General features: G+C 40.0%; 1 protein-coding gene across 11 annotated transcripts in view; it reads left to right on the top strand.

Annotated features, from left to right (window-relative positions):
• The first annotated feature begins 830 nt into the window (after nt 1-830).
• CCNT2 (cyclin T2) overlaps nt 831-18,454 on the top strand; it is a 26,008-nt gene continuing 8,384 nt past the window's right edge. For 2 of the 11 annotated variants that reach the window (XM_015634861.1, XM_015634860.2), the window contains exons 1-7: nt 831-1,072; nt 1,823-1,904; nt 8,362-8,490; nt 8,991-9,051; nt 10,158-10,220; nt 16,396-16,441; nt 17,730-17,893. In XM_015634861.1, coding sequence (XP_015490347.1) covers nt 831-1,072; nt 1,823-1,904; nt 8,362-8,490; nt 8,991-9,051; nt 10,158-10,220; nt 16,396-16,441; nt 17,730-17,893 — 787 coding nt within the window. The other 9 variants (XM_015634864.1, XM_015634863.2, XR_002001958.1 and 6 more) reach the window with 8 other exon arrangements.

Here is an 18,454-nt window from a genome sequence, read left to right on the forward strand (position 1 = left end):
TACTGCAGGAATAGAGAATCTAAGTTTAACACCCAAACTCCATGAGATTTACACAGAGATTTAAACAATGAGATAAAACATTGTACCTCAATTGTTACAGACACAAAAATATGAAGTTGAAGATCAGCTAATCACATGAGAAGTCTTTGAGGTTAAATTTCCTCTGCACACACAGGATCTTAAAGATGATGTACATTTGGGATGATCAGGCAATTCGTGTCTGTGCTGCATTTTACATCTGTATATTTCATCAGTATCCTGTTGGGTCTAGTTCTAAGATTACAATTACTTGTATAAAATTGGCACTGAAGTTGTAAAAGAAATTGTGATGTAACTTCAGGCAAACAAAACCACTCCAGCCTGGTCGTGGCACGTAGTGAACATCTAACATTTTTATCTTTCACTTGATTAAGCATAAACGTGTCCAGTACGAGATTAGATATTTGAGCTATCGTATGACACAGGTTAGCACTTATGGGGTGGTCAGACAAAGGAATACGTCTTCCAGGGAAGTGGTGGAGTCAGCATCCCTGGAGGTGTTCAAGGTGTTCCACCCTGGCACTGGGCGATGGGTTCACTGGTTTAGAGGGGTTACAGTGGCGGTGCTGGGCTGACGGTGGAAGGTCCTGGGATGACCTCAAAGGTCCCTTCCAGGCTCCACACCTCCATGACCGCCCGGTCCCGACCCCGACGAGCCCTCACCCCGCGGCCGCCATGGCCGACCCCTCACCCCCTGCAGGCCACGTGACCCGCCCGGCGCGCGGCCGCCCCGCCGCGAGACTCTATGGCGGAGGGCGCGAGCGAGCCCGGGAGCTCTCGCGAGAGCCGCGATGGAGGCGGCGGGAGGAGGCGCCGGAGTAGGAGGAGGTGTCATGGCGGCGGCGGGCGCGGGCTCCGTGGGGTCCGCGGCGCGGGGCGGCGGCGGCTCCTCGGCCGCGTCGCGCTGGTTCTTCAGCCGCGAACAGCTGGAGAACACGCCCTCACGGCGCTGCGGCGTGGAGGCCGACAAGGAGCTCTCGTACCGGCAGCAGGCGGCCAACCTGATCCAAGACATGGGCCAGCGCCTCAACGTGTATCCGAGCGGGGCCGGGCGGGACGGGCATGAGGGCGGCGGGGACCGCGTGTGGTGGGGTTGCGGGAAACCCTTTCCCTCGGGTGGGAGCCCTCCCCGGGACCCTTGCCCGCTGCTCCGCAGCCCCGGCCGGCGCTCCCGCGGGATGGAGCCGTGGCCTGAGGCACAGAATGGGAGGAGGAGCCTGGCGAAGCCCCCGCGCCGCGCTCTTTGTCGGCGGGTGAGGGACTCGGCTCCCCACCTGCCCTCTCAGCCGCGTTTGTGGCCGCGGCTGCGGCTTGGGGCACTTCTAAAGTAAATCCCAGTTGCTGTTTCCTCCGAAACGCGCAACTCCTCTTTAGCCATTCTTTAATGCGATTTTTAAAAGGAAAAAATAATTTAAAAAAATCGATCAGAGCAAGGCCAAACCCTCAAATCCCTTAGTGAAATAGTTGAACTGGAACAAAACAAAAGCACTTGGGAGAGTGTTTCAGTGTATGTCGCCCATTGAGGAGTTTTCATTCCGTGGGTGACTGTGGGGAGCGTGGCGTAGGAATCTCCACATGGTCTGCGAAGCAGATGGGAAGAATATGTGTTAATATCAGTTAAGGATGTGTTAATATCAGTTAAGTTCTGAATTGTCACGTCCCTAATCCATTTTCAGCTGAAGCCAGTATGTTGAGAGCAGTGATTGATGTGGAAAGGGCATGGCTTTCAGTTCTTGTAGACAGTCTTCTTAATATGTAGTGTTTCCTTCATTTAATCTTTCAGATCTCAGCTTACGATAAATACTGCAATTGTTTACATGCACAGGTTTTATATGCATCATTCCTTCACAAAATTTAATCGAAATGTAAGTATGACTTTATGTTTGGTAATAACATACCCATAATTTTGGCAGTTGCGACTGAGAAGTGTTATATGCAGGAGTGTGAAGTGTGATTTGTTTTTAGGCATTCTAGCTTCTTATCTATGGTTTCGAAGCAGTAATGATACTTGTTTTCAACTTTGGATTACTTCAACTAGCGGCAATTAGATTTTATCTTCTGCCATCGAAATAAAAAGGCACCATCAGCAAGCACATTTCAGATGTGTGAAGAATACATTTAGATGTTTCAAATGTGGTTGGTGTTTATGTGCTGAAGATTGAAAGGCTAATTTGTAGGAACACACATTTTTCTTGGTTAAGTCAGTGGAAGTTCTGGCATGGTGTATCTGACAATGATAATGTGGTTATGTGATGTATCCATGTGGATTATGTAGCTGTTCCTGAGGCAGTGTAAATTCTTTCAGCTAGTCTAGTCTTAAGTGGTGTGATAAATCACATTAGACAAGAAAAATTTTTACATCTGATGACAAGTCATCTTGTTTTACCTAATAAGCTGGACATGTTGACTTTGAACTCTGAATGTGTTGTTAAAATTATACCTATTATTGAGGAATATTGTAACAGGTATGGAACTGGAGATATCTTGGAAATGTCAGGCTTTTTTTTTTTTTTTTTAATGTCCAATAAAGGATGCAGTAGGTGGAAAAATAATAATACAGTAGCCTAGGTGTTCTTGGGGTTTGTTTGTTTTAAAGAAAAACAGTTAATAGTGATAGTGTTTTTTTATTAAATGTTAAGGATGAGTTTTCTTAGATCTTGTAATGACAAAATAAACATATTGAGGGTGTGACAGATGTTAGGTCTAAGTCAGAGCAGACCTTTATCTACCAAGGGGTAGTCTCTTGCAAACCTAGCAGTGTCTGCAGTTGGGGCAGGTACACAGTGAGGTGCAAGGAGAGCCCACTCTTCTTTCTGTCATGCATTTGTTGATTATTGTTGGCTGGGTAAATGGGCATCTTATTTGGTATCTATTTAGCTGGAAATGCATATTCATTTGTAGGTACATATCAGAAGTATGTATAAATATTTTTCATGCAAAATCTGAGCTAAACTCAATTTTCCAGCAGCTTGTTAGCAAAGCTGCAGTGTTCATCCATATAAGTTTCACTTTCTCCCCTCCTGCTGCTGTTCTGCCCACGTAGCAGTAACCTGGAGCTGGTGGAAGAGGAGCTGGGGAGGCATCCAGAGTTTTCTGGGACTGTGAATGGCTTGTGGGCTTGATAAACTGGAGCTGCTTGGAGTGGAGAGATAGCTCGGTGTCGAGCTGCTGTGTTTATACCCAACATACCTGTTCTGTCACCTGCTGGAGTACCCTTTGTACTGTCAGCTGGTAATCTGGGCTAGATTTAGGCAGCAAGAAGCTTTGGCTGCTGTGTTGGAGTTTTCACTGGATACTGGTAAATGGCAGTCACTTGGAACTGGTAGCACAGTAGTGTTTGAATGTATAGTGCGCTTTATATGAAAACTATGGCTTAAGTTAAATTAGGAGTCTTAAAATTCATAAGTAAGCTATGTAAGGGCAGAATGCCATGGAAACTGCAACAATTACAGGGGAGAGAAGTGTACTGTTTAATTAATTTTCAGGTAATAATGTTCAAAGTTAAAAGCAAGTGAACTCCAGGTTGTACATCAGTACTGATTCTTGCTGAACTCCTTTTTGTAATTATTAATGAGCAAAATGCCAGAGAATGGCTTTGTGTATGTACTGATGGGCAAGAGCATTTTCTTTTTACAATTCTGTAGGGTTAAGAGGGTCTCAGTGAAGGGAGTCACTTTTAAAATACTCCCAAACCATCCATTAGATCCTCTGTAGAGAAAGCAAAAGCCAAGAACTCTAATAAATAATCAATATCAAATCTCCAGAGTACTTGGCACACTAAACAATGCCAAGAGTATTCATCTCTGCAAGAAGAAAGTAACCCTTAGAGAGGAATAGTAAGGTACTGGCAGTCTCAAAGGTAAGACCTAAATAAGCTATCCAACAGCATATGCAGTATATCTCTACTATTTCTTTGTTGTGTGCACGTGGTGCTGTTTATCCATGGCAGGAAGGAATCTGTATGCTGGGGCTAGAAAATTAGATGGCCATTAGTCAGAATGCCTTGTGATCTTCAGCTGTAAAAAATGTGGCCTGTGTTGTTTTGTTTTATTGGTAGATTAATATTTTTAGTCTGGTAATAAGCACTTGCACATTTATCATCATGTTTAACTGCCAGGTTATACAAATATACATGTATGTCATGTAGGTGACATGCTCTTAATTGTTAACAAACAGGGCTTGTACTGGAAGCTCAGTTGCTGAATAGATGTTACCTTAATTTTATGGGGTTTTTTTCTTCAGTATAAGTTACTGCTAAACCATTTTACAGGCTTGCAGGAGTTTGAGTCATCTGTGAACAGGGAACAGAATTCCCAACAGTATCTCCAGTCTGTAGAGCCACAGGGGTGGAATATACCAGCTGATGTAGTCTTGGATCATTGAGAATGTATTACATGTACTGCTCTAATGACCAAATATCCCTTTTTTTGTGAAGTTTCTGTGAGCTAGCAAGTCACTTAAGAGTTGCTCTGGATTACCTACAGAGTACTTGCACACAAGAAAGAAGAAAGAATTGAGGTTTTGATGTTGCAGTCAAGGCAGGCAAAGTCCTTGTAAGATTGCTGTGCCCCAGTGAGGATGGAAACTTGCTTTACTAATTCTGGGAAGCAGAATTGAATGCCCTGACTACTAATTTCCCTGGCTATGCAAATGACAGGAGCTACTGTGGATGTCCTCAGCACAAATTATTCTTTCTACCTTGCTGACCAGGGCATAGGAACTTTGGGTTACTTAGTATAAAGTTAGTCTGTGCTAATATTGGGATGGGGAGAGCTTGCTGGCTTTTTAGACAGTACTAGCCTCCCTATTATACTTTAAAATATCTTCAAAAATAAATTTTTTTTGCAAATACTGTTTCTGTAGTGCTTGGGTGTGTTACATTGTTATATAGCAAATAGTTCTTTTAGATGCTCATTCCTCAGTACATTGATTCAAAGAACAGAAAGGGGGGAAAATGCTTCATATGCTGGCAATGAGAGGTAAGGCATCCAAATGGTAGCTGTAGTTTTTTAATATAATCCTTAGAAATTATGTGGAATACCAAACAGCCAGTTGAAAATAGTCTTGATGATCTCAAGGGGCTTTTTTGACATGCAGTGGAACTTAGAAGAGCCTAAAGAAGGCTGCATGAGGAATTCTTTTCCTTCAAGTGGAAGGTAGGTGAGTTGTGTGGAGGGTGTTTTGTTTCCAGTCCTTCTGCATTCCCTTCCTTGTGCCTTGTCCAAATCACAGTATTAAAGAGATGACTTTGCAGTTTTGCAAAGTTCTTGAAACTTTCATAATACTCTTTAAGCTCCTGTGAGGCTGTTTTGGGCACTTCAGTTCTGGTTTTAATATTGCAATTTAACATATTTGCTGCTTTTATGCAATGTGAGCTCCTGGTTATAATAAAAAAAATTCCTCACAGCTCTTTGTGTTCAAACTTGAAACACAAAAAAACTCATAGACTGGAAACAATGTCTTAGGTTAAACTGGATCAAGTCTAAAACCATGCAAATATTGGCATTAGAAGGGAGAGGGAGATCTCAGAAAGTACATGCATGCTGCTGATATGTTCTGAGATTTTTCTGAATGCCTTTGTCTTTACACTGCCTTGAACTTTTGAAATGAAAAAGGACTTGTACAACAGTTCCAAATGAAACTTGCTGTATACTGGTTTTGGATTGTGTTAACAAGGCTCTTATGTTTTGGGGTTTTTTCCTGTTTCTGTGGGACTTGGTTTCCGAGATTCTCAACTAGTAATAAAGTGGGATTTAATATCATATATCACATGTGTTCTGAAGATTTCTCAAAGTTTTTAAGACTATTTTGGGTGCATAGTGTATAATTACTCTAAATTATTTTGGTTGATATCAAATTAAGATATTTATATATAGGAAATGTATTATTGCTTTGTCAAGTACGTTTCTTTAATTTTGCTTTTTTTGTTCCACTTTGCTTGGGTTTTTTGCCATTTTTGGTAATTGGAAATGAATGAAAGCATTTGAGTAACTTTTCCACTTATACACTTAGCAGGGTGTGTTCACTAAAGCTACATTTGTGCCAAGTCTGGAATTTTACTTAGGATGTCTGTTTTTCTGAATCAATACCAAGGGAGCTAAAAATAATGGCCTACTCTAAACTGGGAGTGAGAACCCTTGTCCTAGATAAGACAGAGACCTGAAATTCTTTGGCCAGAAGCCAACATTCCTTTTTTTATAAGGAAATAGTTAATTGGGCTGTAGATAGATTTCTGACAAACCAGAGTTAAATGACAGTTAACCAGCTTGACTTAATCAGCCTCCAGAGCTATGTTTTGTGTAAGGTCTTGGAGACCAGAATTGTGTGGAGACTTCTTGGCCAGATGTGATCTCCTTCAGTAAATCAGAAGAGATCCTGAAGTCAGCCTGGTGGTGCTTTTTTGGAAAGAAGTAGAACTTTGGTGCAGTCAGAGTAAAGAGTGGGTGAGAATTAGCTGGTGATTGAATTGTGCCATCATTGGTGACTTAGTTCAGATAATGCCTCTGTGAAATGGAAATGTTTTCATCCATGGCAGTTGTTGAATATTGAGTTCTGTAAACTACCTTTATATGATGTGTGTGTGTTGGCTTATGCCTGTGTGTGCTGACATCATCTGCATTTTCTGCCACTTCAGAGCTGTTGATACTCTCACTTTCTGAACTCCAGAAAGTGTTTCCATCACATTTACTGTTTAAAAGTTTTATCTCCCAGTGTGAGACACATTTCAAGTAGTATGTCCCTGGCAAAGAAAATTCCTTCCAGAATTTCAAATCATTTCTTCAAGCAATGGGGATAGGAATCATCAGAAGTATTAAATGACAGTGCTAATATGGCCTTGTTCAGCAACACTTCACTTTGGGTTTTTATTTCATTTGTTCATCAGGCTTAGGTTACAAGATTCTTAAAAAGAGAACAGGGATTCTTGTCTCCCTGGTAAAAGAATTTGCTCCCTGTGACTTGTTTTGGGTGGTTGGTTTTTATAGACTGAGATTTTTTGCTAGATTTCTCATGGCACACTTCTACTCATCAAAGGGGTATTGCCTTACCAGGGTATCAATTTTCAAGTCTGCCAGCTTTAAAGTTTTACTTAAGATCCAAGCAGACATTTCAAAGTGATTCAAGGATGCAAAAAGTACTCTCAATACATTTGAAAGCTTCTGAAATTTAATCCCTTAAATGCTTAATTAGTTTGTTGCAGTTTGGCATATATTGTAAATTTTTATACCAAATGTTTCATTTTGGCATAGAAAAGGGCTGCTTACTGGCAAAAAAAGCAAATTTGACATTGGGGAGGCTATGCCTCCTATTTAGCTTAGTTCTATTTAGGCATTGAATGAGAAATCCAATACCTGCACTGCTTGCACCATGCATTAATTAAATACTCAGGAAGCAGCTATTTCAGTCTCTCAGAATACATGCTTTATACTGGCTTAATTTTAACCATTTTGATCAGCTTATGTCTAGATGATTTCTAGTACCGTTTTAATTCCTGGTTAACATGGGCAGTTTTTGCATGCAAAGAGAACCCAATGCACCAGTGATTTGTGGTTTGCTGTGTTCTGTCTGCACGCATCAGTTACTCTAGCTGACAACAGGCACCAAAATTCTACTTCACAGCTAACTCTTAGGTGATACTGAACTGCTACCTTATGACACCTAGAGTTTGATAAAAATTTTCATCTTTAAGTGTAATGTTTAGTCTTTACTAACATTTGATATAAGTGGTGTTTTACAAATTCTTATGGTTTGTTCTCCGAGTACTGTTGGGCATATAGTAAAGTTTCTAAGAATATATGGGTATATATAAATTTTCTTTTGCTTGTAGAGCTTATGTTTATATAGCAAGCTGTTTTTATTAAAGTTCTCTACAAAGTTTCTCACTCTTTGGGAGAATTAAATGCTAGCAGAACTTGTGATCAGCTGTTTTAGTGAAAAGATGGTGTAGTGACTTGCTCTGTGCAAGAAATTGGATGAACTTTCTCACAAAGTATATTTAACTTGAAACAGCCTGTTCTACTGTGACTAAGTCTTCTGGGCCAAAATATTTTTTTTTATGTTGAACTAGAATTAGTTTGACCTCAGACATCTTACTCACAAATATAATTTAACATTATGCTACTCCTTCCCTGCACTGCTGAGAGGATTGCATCAGTTACAAAATAAAACATGACTGGTTATGTTTTTGTTGCCTTGCATGACTTCGAAACTGGGGAAAAAAGCCACAAATCCTGCTTCTTAAACTTTTTCTATGCTAGTTTAGACTCCATAGAAATTCAAATCCTGCTTGTAAAAAGTTTAAAAATACACGTTTTTCTTCTCCAGATAATGTCTCCCACGGCATTGTTTTTGGCTGCAAAAGTGGAAGAACAGCCACGGAAACTTGAACATGTTATTAAAGTAGCAAATGCATGTCTTCATCCTCAAGAGCCACAACTGGATACAAAGAGTGATGTAGGTGGAAGTTATGGTTTCAAAGATACATGGTTTGAAATACGACATTTCATCTAATGATTTGTTACATTGTCTTGCTGGATTATTGCTGTCTGGAGCCTATTAAAAAAAAGCCTTTCTTTTTACACCATTTAAGTCTTTCTATTACTTAATGCACTTTCTTAAAGACTCACTTATTTGTTATGAAACTTGAAGAGATTACTCCATCTTGAAATTTTTAGGGCACCCACCTGACCTCCCAAAAATGCTTTGCTGGAATCGATTGTCTGAGATCCAGACCAAGTTAATCTTCCAGTGAAAGGCAGGCAGGTGGGCCTGATTTTGTAGCAGTGCTTGTACTGTTTGAAGAAAATGACCCCAGTGTGAAGTGTTGTGAACTGTCAGTGCTCACTGGCTGGGTACTGGTCTCGTGTGGCCAGTGCTGTACCAGAGGGGTTGTGTGAATGAAGTTCTGAGGCAATTGATGGCTGTGTCTTCACCTCTCTGCTTGTTTGTTTCAGGCATACCTTCAGCAAGCCCAAGAGCTGGTTATACTTGAAACAATAATGCTTCAAACTTTAGGTATGTCTTTCTAAATACCTCCTGTGCAGCTAACTTGCCATGAAGAAAGAGCTAATGGGACCCAAATAACTGGATTTTTGATGGGCTATTTGTACACTAGAATTTAACTGTTTTCCTGTGTAACTTCTGACCTGTGAATTTAGTTTTGTGTTAGCAGTTCTGCTGTGTTCACTGCAGAGAAGAAAGGTGTGTCTGTACTTGTGAAAGAGATGTTTCTGACAGTTTGAGTTAGAAATGTGTAGGCTTCCAAATAGGTTTTACTCCAAATAGTAATTACATTGACATTTCTTCCCATAAAGTAACATGGTGTTGTAGGCTGTGGCTGTGTGTATAAACTGAAGCAGCTGGAAACAGCTTTGTATCCAATGCTCTTCCCCATTCTGCCTTTCCATAGCAGGATATTATGTAATTGAGCAGCTGCTGAGTTTGAATAACACAATTTGTAGTGTAACCATTTAATGGATTTGGATGATTCCAAAATTTGAAGTGGAATGTTCTGTCAAGGCACTCTTCTGACTAAAATACCACAGAGACAATTACAGCCAGAGGCCTGAGAACACTGACTTGCTCAGATATTCTTAAATACCACTTGGGGTATTGTTAAAAAAATAGCTCACAGTAGTGACCTAGTTCTTAAAACAGTGTCAAAAACCAAGAACCGTTTCTTAAGTCACTGATCTACAAATAGACTTAATTCTGATTTTATACATGCAACATGTTTAAGTGCTAGAAATCAATTAATTAAAGTATACATGCACACACATATTTCACTGTGTTTGCAGTACAGTTTTAACTGACAAATTTTTAACTTGGTAGAAATTGTTCAGATATATTCAGCTTTGAAAAGATAGTAATTTACCAATTCATGTGTGTACAGGATATGAGATTACTGGAGGAATATTTTAATAATGGATTACAAAGTGGCTTTACCATCTGCCATTCAAAAGTATGAAAAAGTAAAGAAAAAAAGGTACTTAAATTGTGTTACTTATTCTGCAGTGCAAAGGTTTAGAAAGTATTTTAGGTCTGCGGGGAAACTTCAGGGGTTTGCTTTTTATCTTACAGATGCAAATGTATAATTCTAAAATGTTTTTGTAACTCCTCAGGTTTTGAGATTACCATTGAACATCCACACACAGATGTTGTGAAATGTACACAGTTAGTGAGAGGTCAGTGACTTTTAACCACTTCTGTAAGTCCTTTCTTAACTTTCTAGTAAAATTTGAAAGTAATGTCTAATATGATTTTTCACCAACTATGTTATACAAGTATGTTTAAAATTAATTATTAAAAGTTTGATCTTAACCTTTAGAGATTTATAGAGTCCAGTCCTCTGTCCTTCATAATTTTTTTGTTTTCTTATTAGCTTTGATTTTAATAGTACCTGTTCCATGTGTTCTGGAATGACAGAAGCAGTTGCAAACTGATTGGCCAGATCCATAGTGTCATTCTGAGCTGATGACTTTGACTCTGAAGTAGTTTTACCCATTGATGGCTAATGCCAGCTTTTTGTCTTAGAAACTCTTCAAAGGTAATGGACTGAGGGATAAAGAGAGTGCACAGCAAGTTGGCTGTCACATGCAAATAGGTGTGACTAATTGTTTTTCTGGAGCAGTGCGTCCTTACTTGTTCTGGATGGTAGCACAAAACCCCAAACCTTTAGTTAAACATATCCTGTACCTTGTATGCAGCTCACTAGTGTGACTGGCTAGAAACCTGTTTTGTTCTCTGTATTTTTTGTGGCATTTTGGCACATCTTCTTTAATTCCTGAATTGGTTTCTTTTGGAGCTTTAAAAAAAGATTAAAACACCCCCTTATAAGATGTAGGATGAAAAAAATTAGGAATCAGTTTTAAAAGCATCTAAAATAAGCTTTTCACTTTAATTATGTTTCTTAAGGAAAAAGTGTTGTGAAATGATTAGAAATGTTAGTCATTAGCTGGTTTTGCAGTGAAAAAGGCGTAAGTGCTTCTAAGTTTTCGGTGTTTTTTCTTCTCCCTCTAAAAAATATATGAAAGTTAGGTACAACCTAATCCTGTTAACTAGATTTGGTCTGTAGTAACTCTGGAATTAATGGAGTTCTTTTAAGGAAGAGTGTCTTATTGCTGTAGCTTCCTGGTGTAGTGTCTTCAGTTTTATTGCTATCCTTGATATGAGATAATGATTCTCTGCTTTCTGCCCAGATTTGGTTGTCACTTGGTGCATGATTCCAGTTGCACCTGAAGTCTCAGTAGTCTGCACCAGCTGCTCTGTAGAGTTTTACTTTGGTTTTTCTTAGCTGTTGGTCACTGTAAATGTGAGCACATTTTACTGTTTTGGGGAGCCCCTGTGCTTCTGTTTGTGTTTGGGGCTGTGGGGAGGGGTGGGGGCAATGTATCGCCTCAAGATTTCCACATTAGTGTGTGTCACTCAAGCTTACAGGCACACTGCTACACAAAGTGGATTTCCTTTCATCAAGGGTAGATACCACTCTGAGGCAGTTCAGCTTTTCCCTCTGTGTTTTGTAAGCTAATTTTTTGTACTGACAAAATTCATACTTTGAAGATACTGTGAATTTTTTAATTTGACATCTTTAAACTAATATTTAATTTTATTTAATAATTTAAAATATTCAATGACATATTTAATGTCAGCAGGCTTGAAAAAATACTTAGAAGTCTAAAGTGATGTCAAGTCTTGAAATCTGAAGACTTCAGTGTGGGCTGAAAGCCCATGTAGCTGAAGGGCTGGTGCACAGTGAATGTAATGTCTGATGTTTGAAAACCTGCTCACTGAGGGAGGTGTGCTCCTTAGTGTGTGTGTATGGAATCCTTGGGAGCATGTGTCACTAGGAGTGGTGTAGACTATGAGCACAAGATTTGAATACCTCATATTAAAATAAGAAAAAGGAGCCTAATTAATTAATTTGAAACATAAGGCATGAAATGTGAAGTCATGCGTGCAAGTCAAGCAAGGACAGAATAACTGCCATGGACCATTGGTTTTGTGTTGAGAGGACAAAGAGATGGGCCCATGGGCACAGTGATTATCTTCAATGACATGGTGGTAGTTTTCTACCCTGAACATTTATTTATTGGACAGTGTAGGTTTTCAGTGTCAGTAGATGCAACACTCAGACATCTGAGACCTGAAGCTTTCGAAATTTACCTGAGATTTGTCATGTTAAACCTTTAGTGTTAGAGGGATTGACTGAGAGGTTAGAGAAATCCAAGGTTACTTCATCCAGTTCTGGTAATGTCATCTTGAACAAAAAATACCATTTCAGAAGGCAGAGATACCTTTTTTGAATAAAAGTGATTAACTTATCGAAGCCTGTTGTGATTAAAACCCCCAACTGCACGTTTGGAGAGAGGAGGAAGGAAGGAATGTAATGTCTTGACAGTATCAAAAAAAAGGCAGCAAAGTTAGCTGAGGTCTGCAAGTGTAGACTTGGGGGTTTTTGCACTGCATTGTCAGGTGGTGAGAAAGGGCCCTTTGGCTGACTAAACTGCAGTGCCTCAGAGGATGGCTGATTCTCTCCATCACATTTTTGCTGTCTTGCATCCAGGGTAGTTTGTTTTATGCAGTCAGTATTACCTGTTATTAAGCTGTAAGCTGTCCCCTTTAAAAATAAAATGAAAAAATAAAAACCCAGGTTGTGTTGATGATACTCAAAAATTTCAGCCAAGTCCTTTGTCAGAAGACTGTCTAGTCTGGCAGTGGCACACCAGAATCAATTGCTGGAAGCTGAAGATGAACTAGTAAGTGGAAATTGGTGCAAATAAATATAATTGCTTCAACATACAACTAAAGAAAAAAATGAGTTCTTCTCTAAGACTGAAAGCCTTTTTGAAGGTGTTATTAGACAGCACAGATCCTTGCATAGATGGGGTGACTGGATGGATAGATAATGATTCATGATGTTCAGGCATATAATATCTATTTACTCCCTCTGTGTTCAGAGACTCATGGGTTAATGACATTGTTCCATCTTTGCAGTTTGGTCAGTATAGCAGACAAGGAAAATGGTGTGGGCTTAGTATTTTTTCTGCACCATTCTTCCTCAGTGTCAAGAGACTGAGAAGAGGAGACAGGACCATCATTCCTTAGGATCCCACAGGTCCAAGGAATCTGAAGGCAGTGGATATGTGAGGGCCTGTCAACAAGCTTCAGTGCCCATTCCAAGAATACTCCAGTAGTGAAGAGAAGAAAGGAAAAAAGAAAAGGGGGGAAAACCCCACCAAAACACCAAAAACTGTTCTGGCTTTGAACCTTGCTGCCTTCAACATTAGCTGAATGATCAGCAGTGAAACTGCCCTGGTGCCAAGACTGTGGCACAGTCCTCTTAAGCTGTGGTGCAAAATCAGTCCGTTCTCAGCCTGCTTCTGGTGAAACTTGGAATCTATATCTCCATCTTGGGAAGTCTTCAGTCACTCCTTTCTCTGTGTTGGAACACAGCCTTTTGGAACTGAAGATGAGATCTCAAGGATTTCTAGGATTGTTCTCGCTACACTGCAGGTTATCAGTTATCTTGAACACCCATGATCCTTACTAATCTTTTGTGGAAATTGCACTGTCAAATCCTTGAAATATCCCATAGTATCTGTATGCACATGCCATTGCTTAAATCAGGCTGAGAAAGACAAAGTCAGCAGAAGAGGAAGTGAAAAATGCATCAGCTTTTTCAGAGGCTATTCTCATGAGGAAAATTTAAATCTTAATGGTGTGGAAAGATGTGAAACACCAGCTGCACTCCAGCACTGCTACAGGCGGTCTTCCCGTTCTGAACTTTGACCTCAGGCTTTTATGGGCCTGTTCCCAAGCCTTCAGTACTTTCAAGAAGGTAAAGCCACCAGGACTGCTATGACCTGAATGCCTACACCATGGACTCCTCCAGCCCTTTCCAGATACAACAGGCACCCTCCAGCATCTCTCTGCTCAGAGCCTGGGGCTTTTTGCTTTTGCCAGAAGGACTTCAGCAAGCTTCTCTCTTCTGATGCTGACTGGCTTATCTGCAATCTCCTCTTCCTGGGGAATGCTTACACCTTGTCAGGGTCCAGGCATAGCCAAATATCAGCTCCTAATGGGGACTTGGCAGTCACATTTTCATGAGCATCCCAAGATCCAAGATAAGCTGTGTTGAAGAAAAGACTCAGGTATCTTGGAATTGCAAGCAGTTGAATTGTGTGGCTATGCCAAATAAAAAGCTTTTTGGTTTCCAGTTGGCAGTTTCTTGGAGACAGCCTTTCAGGAGGTGTGTCAGACAGCAAGTCCTGTTTCAAAATATTGATGACTGTTTCACTGATCCGTGTCTTATGGCTGCTTCTGCAGCAGTGAGACAGGATGGATGTTTTAAATCACTCCTGAATGCTAAAATCTAAACTGGTCATTCACGGCTGGTGTCGTAGCCATCGGTCCTGCGGCTTGTGAGTTATAAGAGCAGCTCTGCTGGCTTGTTTTAGCCTCTGCTTCAAGACTATGTAAATTTTGGAGATGCACTTTCCACTACTAGAATGGGAATAAACCACCAGAATATAGGAACCAAAATTCATTAGATTTAATTTCACTGATGGATTCTGCTAAACCAAAGCTGCCCTACATGGAACAGTTTGGGACAGATATTTTCAGTTGTGCCTTGTGTTATCAAAGGCTTCAGTTGTGAGCTGAAATTTCTTGTTGCTTTTGGCAGTAATTATTATTTAGCTGTAAATAAGTTGAAACAGAATCATACTACTTATAGTATAGATTTATTTAGCACAGTAATTTTTGATTACGGCTAAAATGTGTGTTTCAAGATGTGATTCTTTTCTTCCAGGTATGTGTTTTGATTTACTCATCTTTCAAGCTGATGTTAAATAGAAGTTTTCTGGCATCTGCTTTTCTTCCTTATTCAAAAGAGACATTTCAGTGAGAGTAGAGATGCTTCTTGGTCTTGCTCCTTTAATTCAAATATGTAACTTTACAGAGCATATAAATCATTGAAGATCCTTTAGGCATTGCTTTGATGAAAAATGAAGAGCAAGACATCAATTTCAGTTTTACTCAACCATTGTGTATTTTTATTTGTTATGACTGTCTCATCTCAACTTTTTTTTTTTTTTTTTGTAATTCCAACTTATTTTATTTTGGTTGGGAAGGAGAGGTTGAACTTAGTTTTTTGGCATGCAATTACCATTACAGCGTGCAAACTAAATATTATAGCATAACACATTGTCAGTTTACATTTTGATTATTATGGATTAATACAATTTGTGTGTAGGAACAGATCCCGTTACCTTGCAACTTCCACATTCTTCTCAGATTATGGCACTACCTGGCTGTGTAGCATAAAGAGAAATCTGAATTTTATTCCTTGGCAATTATTAGAAGTTTATTTAAATCACGTTTTAATATGCTTTTTAAAAACTAAATTTTAAAAGCCACAGTACTATTTCTCAAACTTTATAGAAATATTATTATTAAAATTAAAGTTTAAAAGTATTGCCTTTGATATAAAATTCAACACTACGCTTTCTGCAGGTAGCACTGATTTCAAGTGATAGTGTCAAAGTAAGAATTCAATGAAGGCTGCATTCAATCTGCGGTTAAACCCCTTGTGCCCAGCTATTCCATTAAATGCATGTTACAGTAAGTTCTCTTACCTGAGTGAGGAGCATTGGGGTGTCACTCTAGGGGTCAGCACTCTGTGGCTGTAACAGCCCAAGTCAGTTTTTCATTTCTGGCATGTTGCAGTCCTGTGGTTTGTTTCAGTATTTTTTTTCTGACTAACTCAAATGAATTTGTCTGTTTCCTGTCGAAGCTTTGCCGTAGGTTTAACAAATAGAGAGCAAAATGTTATGACTACAGTGCTCTTAATTAGAAGGAGCAGAAAACTGATTTTTTTCCCCCACGTAGCTTGGGGGCTTGCTGTGTTCCAGGGCTTTGGGAGAGAGAGGTGGATGTTCCCAGGGAGGTGGGAGGGTGTCCTGCCATGCCCCTCTCCAAGAGCAGGACGAGCACTGTGCTGGGGATTGGCTGGGACTGACTGCCTGCTGCACTCCCAGGTGAAAGCAGGGATTCCCTGCAGGTGAGGCTGGGGAAGCAGCGCTTCCCAGAGGAGAGTGCTCACCTGTCAGGGGTTGGAGGGATGGAGCTGTCCTGTGGGCTGTGCAGGGGGAGGGAGGGGCACTGAAAGGAATGACAGCTCCAGCTCCAGTACTGAGTGTGTCTCAGAAAAGGTTATTTTAAAGGCTATTTAGCTAAAGCCAGATCAGTACTTTGGAAATACCCAGCAGTGATTTTTGGAAGGTAAAACTGCTTAAATTTTGGGATGAACCTGACAAGTTTGCGCAGATCTTTAATCTCCCTGTTTTTCTTTTCTTACAGCAAGCAAGGATTTGGCACAGACATCCTATTTCATGGCTACCAACAGGTTGTTATCCTGAACCTCTTTGTTGCACTGTTGTAGCACACTATAGCTTCCTTTACTGCAGGGCCCCCTGATGTGTCTTACCCTTGTTGCAGTGGGGGACTGGGCCACCTCCAGTGGTGGTACCTCCCCACCTGCAGTGCGGTGTATTGGACAAGGGCCTGACGGCACAAAGGGCTTAAATGCACAATGAGAAGTGTAGTGGTGCTTTCTGATGACTTTTTCTCGATTGTGAGTGCATAAGTCTAAAATTGGTAGCCTGAATAGCAGCTAAAGATTACAGAGATAAACTTAACCTAGAAATCCGAGCATCTTGGTAAGTACAAAACTATTTTTAGTTTACACTTGTAGTTAATGGCAGTTTTCTCTTAACTTTAAGTATATTAATCCAGTCTTAACTTATAAAATTCTAGTGGGCCTAAGGTATTTTCAACTAGATGATTTTTCTTTTTAGATAGACTAGTACTAGCCCAATGTTATTTCTTTCAGAAACAGCTCTTTAATCTTAATATATAGTTTTAAAACTTAAGTACTTAGATAAATTTATAGTCCTAGGATTTCAAGTGGGTGTTTTGTAGACATAGCCTGTCATAGAAAGAATTAGAGAGCAGACTTTAGTCTTAATTTCTTGATTACTTCAATTTTCCTCTTGCAAAACTACTTTAATCTTTATTTAAGAGGATTACATTATGTATAGATACCATTTTTAAACGGTATCCACTGGTTATTAGAACTGTTCTAAATAAACAAATTCTGGTGGTACCTTGATGGACAAGATTCTGTACTTAAGCAGCTGTTAAGAGAAGTTATGCTAAAGCAGTGAAAGTGAACCAATGTATTTGTGGTGCTGGAAGCTGAAGACAAGGTCACAAATGCAGGCCTGGTGAAAGCAAAGCCCACAAATAACTCACCTGGCTACTGTGGAACTGCTGGGGGCCTTCTGATTGTCTCATTCAGAGACTGCACCATCAGCTCTATGCATTGTACTGCAGAATTTTAATTCACCATATTATACTGCCTTTTAAGTACTTAAGTACAATAGATTAATTGGTAAATTTATTTACTGTTCATCAGGCTTTTAATAGCAAAACCAAACTTTTCTACCAGATAAATGTCCTGCCCTTTGTTTTCTTCGGGCAGTAAGATATCTTAGGAACTTACTCAACAAAATGTTTAACTGCTGTTGATTGATAAGCTAGCTCATTCTGTATGTTAATGGTTGATTTGTTTGGGTTTTCTGTTTTACATGTTTGATTTCCTTTGGTTCCTCGTTACGAAATTTGTGCAACAGCCTTCATCTTACCACATTCTGTCTTCAGTACAAGCCTACAGTGATAGCATGTGTGTGCATTCACTTGGCCTGCAAGTGGTCCAACTGGGAGATTCCAGTATCAACTGATGGAAAACACTGGTGGGAATATGTAGATCCCTCAGTTACTCTAGAACTACTAGATGGTAAGTCACGCTCCTTTCTCATTTTGAGATTCAAGGATTTATTCATGTAAGAATGGAGCACAGTATGTAGTGAGAGCTTTCAGCTGAAATTAAGTCTCACTGAGTGTGTGCTGTATCTTCAGTGAAAGAAAGAGATAGGAGCAGGGAGAACTTCAGAAGACAAACTTGGTTTGGCTGTTGGCTGGGGTGTCCATATATCTTTTGCCAGCCCAGGACAGAATCCTGATTTTAAATGCTTTTCAGAACCAAGACAGAGATGGAAATGTGTCAGTGCAAATTCATGCAGTCCTGATTGTTTCAGGTACCTCAGTGTTGTTTCAGTGACAGTGTTGATAAGGCTGTACATTAAATTGCCATGCTTTTGAAGGCAGTTCTCTATTAACAATTTGGTGTAGCTTGTGGGATCTCAGACTCTTGGTAAGAGGAAAGCATATGCCTAGAACACTCTACACCTAGAATTTTACTGTCTTTTAAGATAGTATTTTCTACAGTGGTGTCTGAATTTAAGGGCCAGATGTGCTGCTGTAGTGGAGGTGGGGGCTCCTGGGGCTTTCAGATCTG

This window comes from Parus major, chromosome 7, assembly GCF_001522545.3.
Source record: "Parus major isolate Abel chromosome 7, Parus_major1.1, whole genome shotgun sequence".
Taxonomy (NCBI): Eukaryota; Metazoa; Chordata; class Aves; order Passeriformes; family Paridae; genus Parus; species Parus major.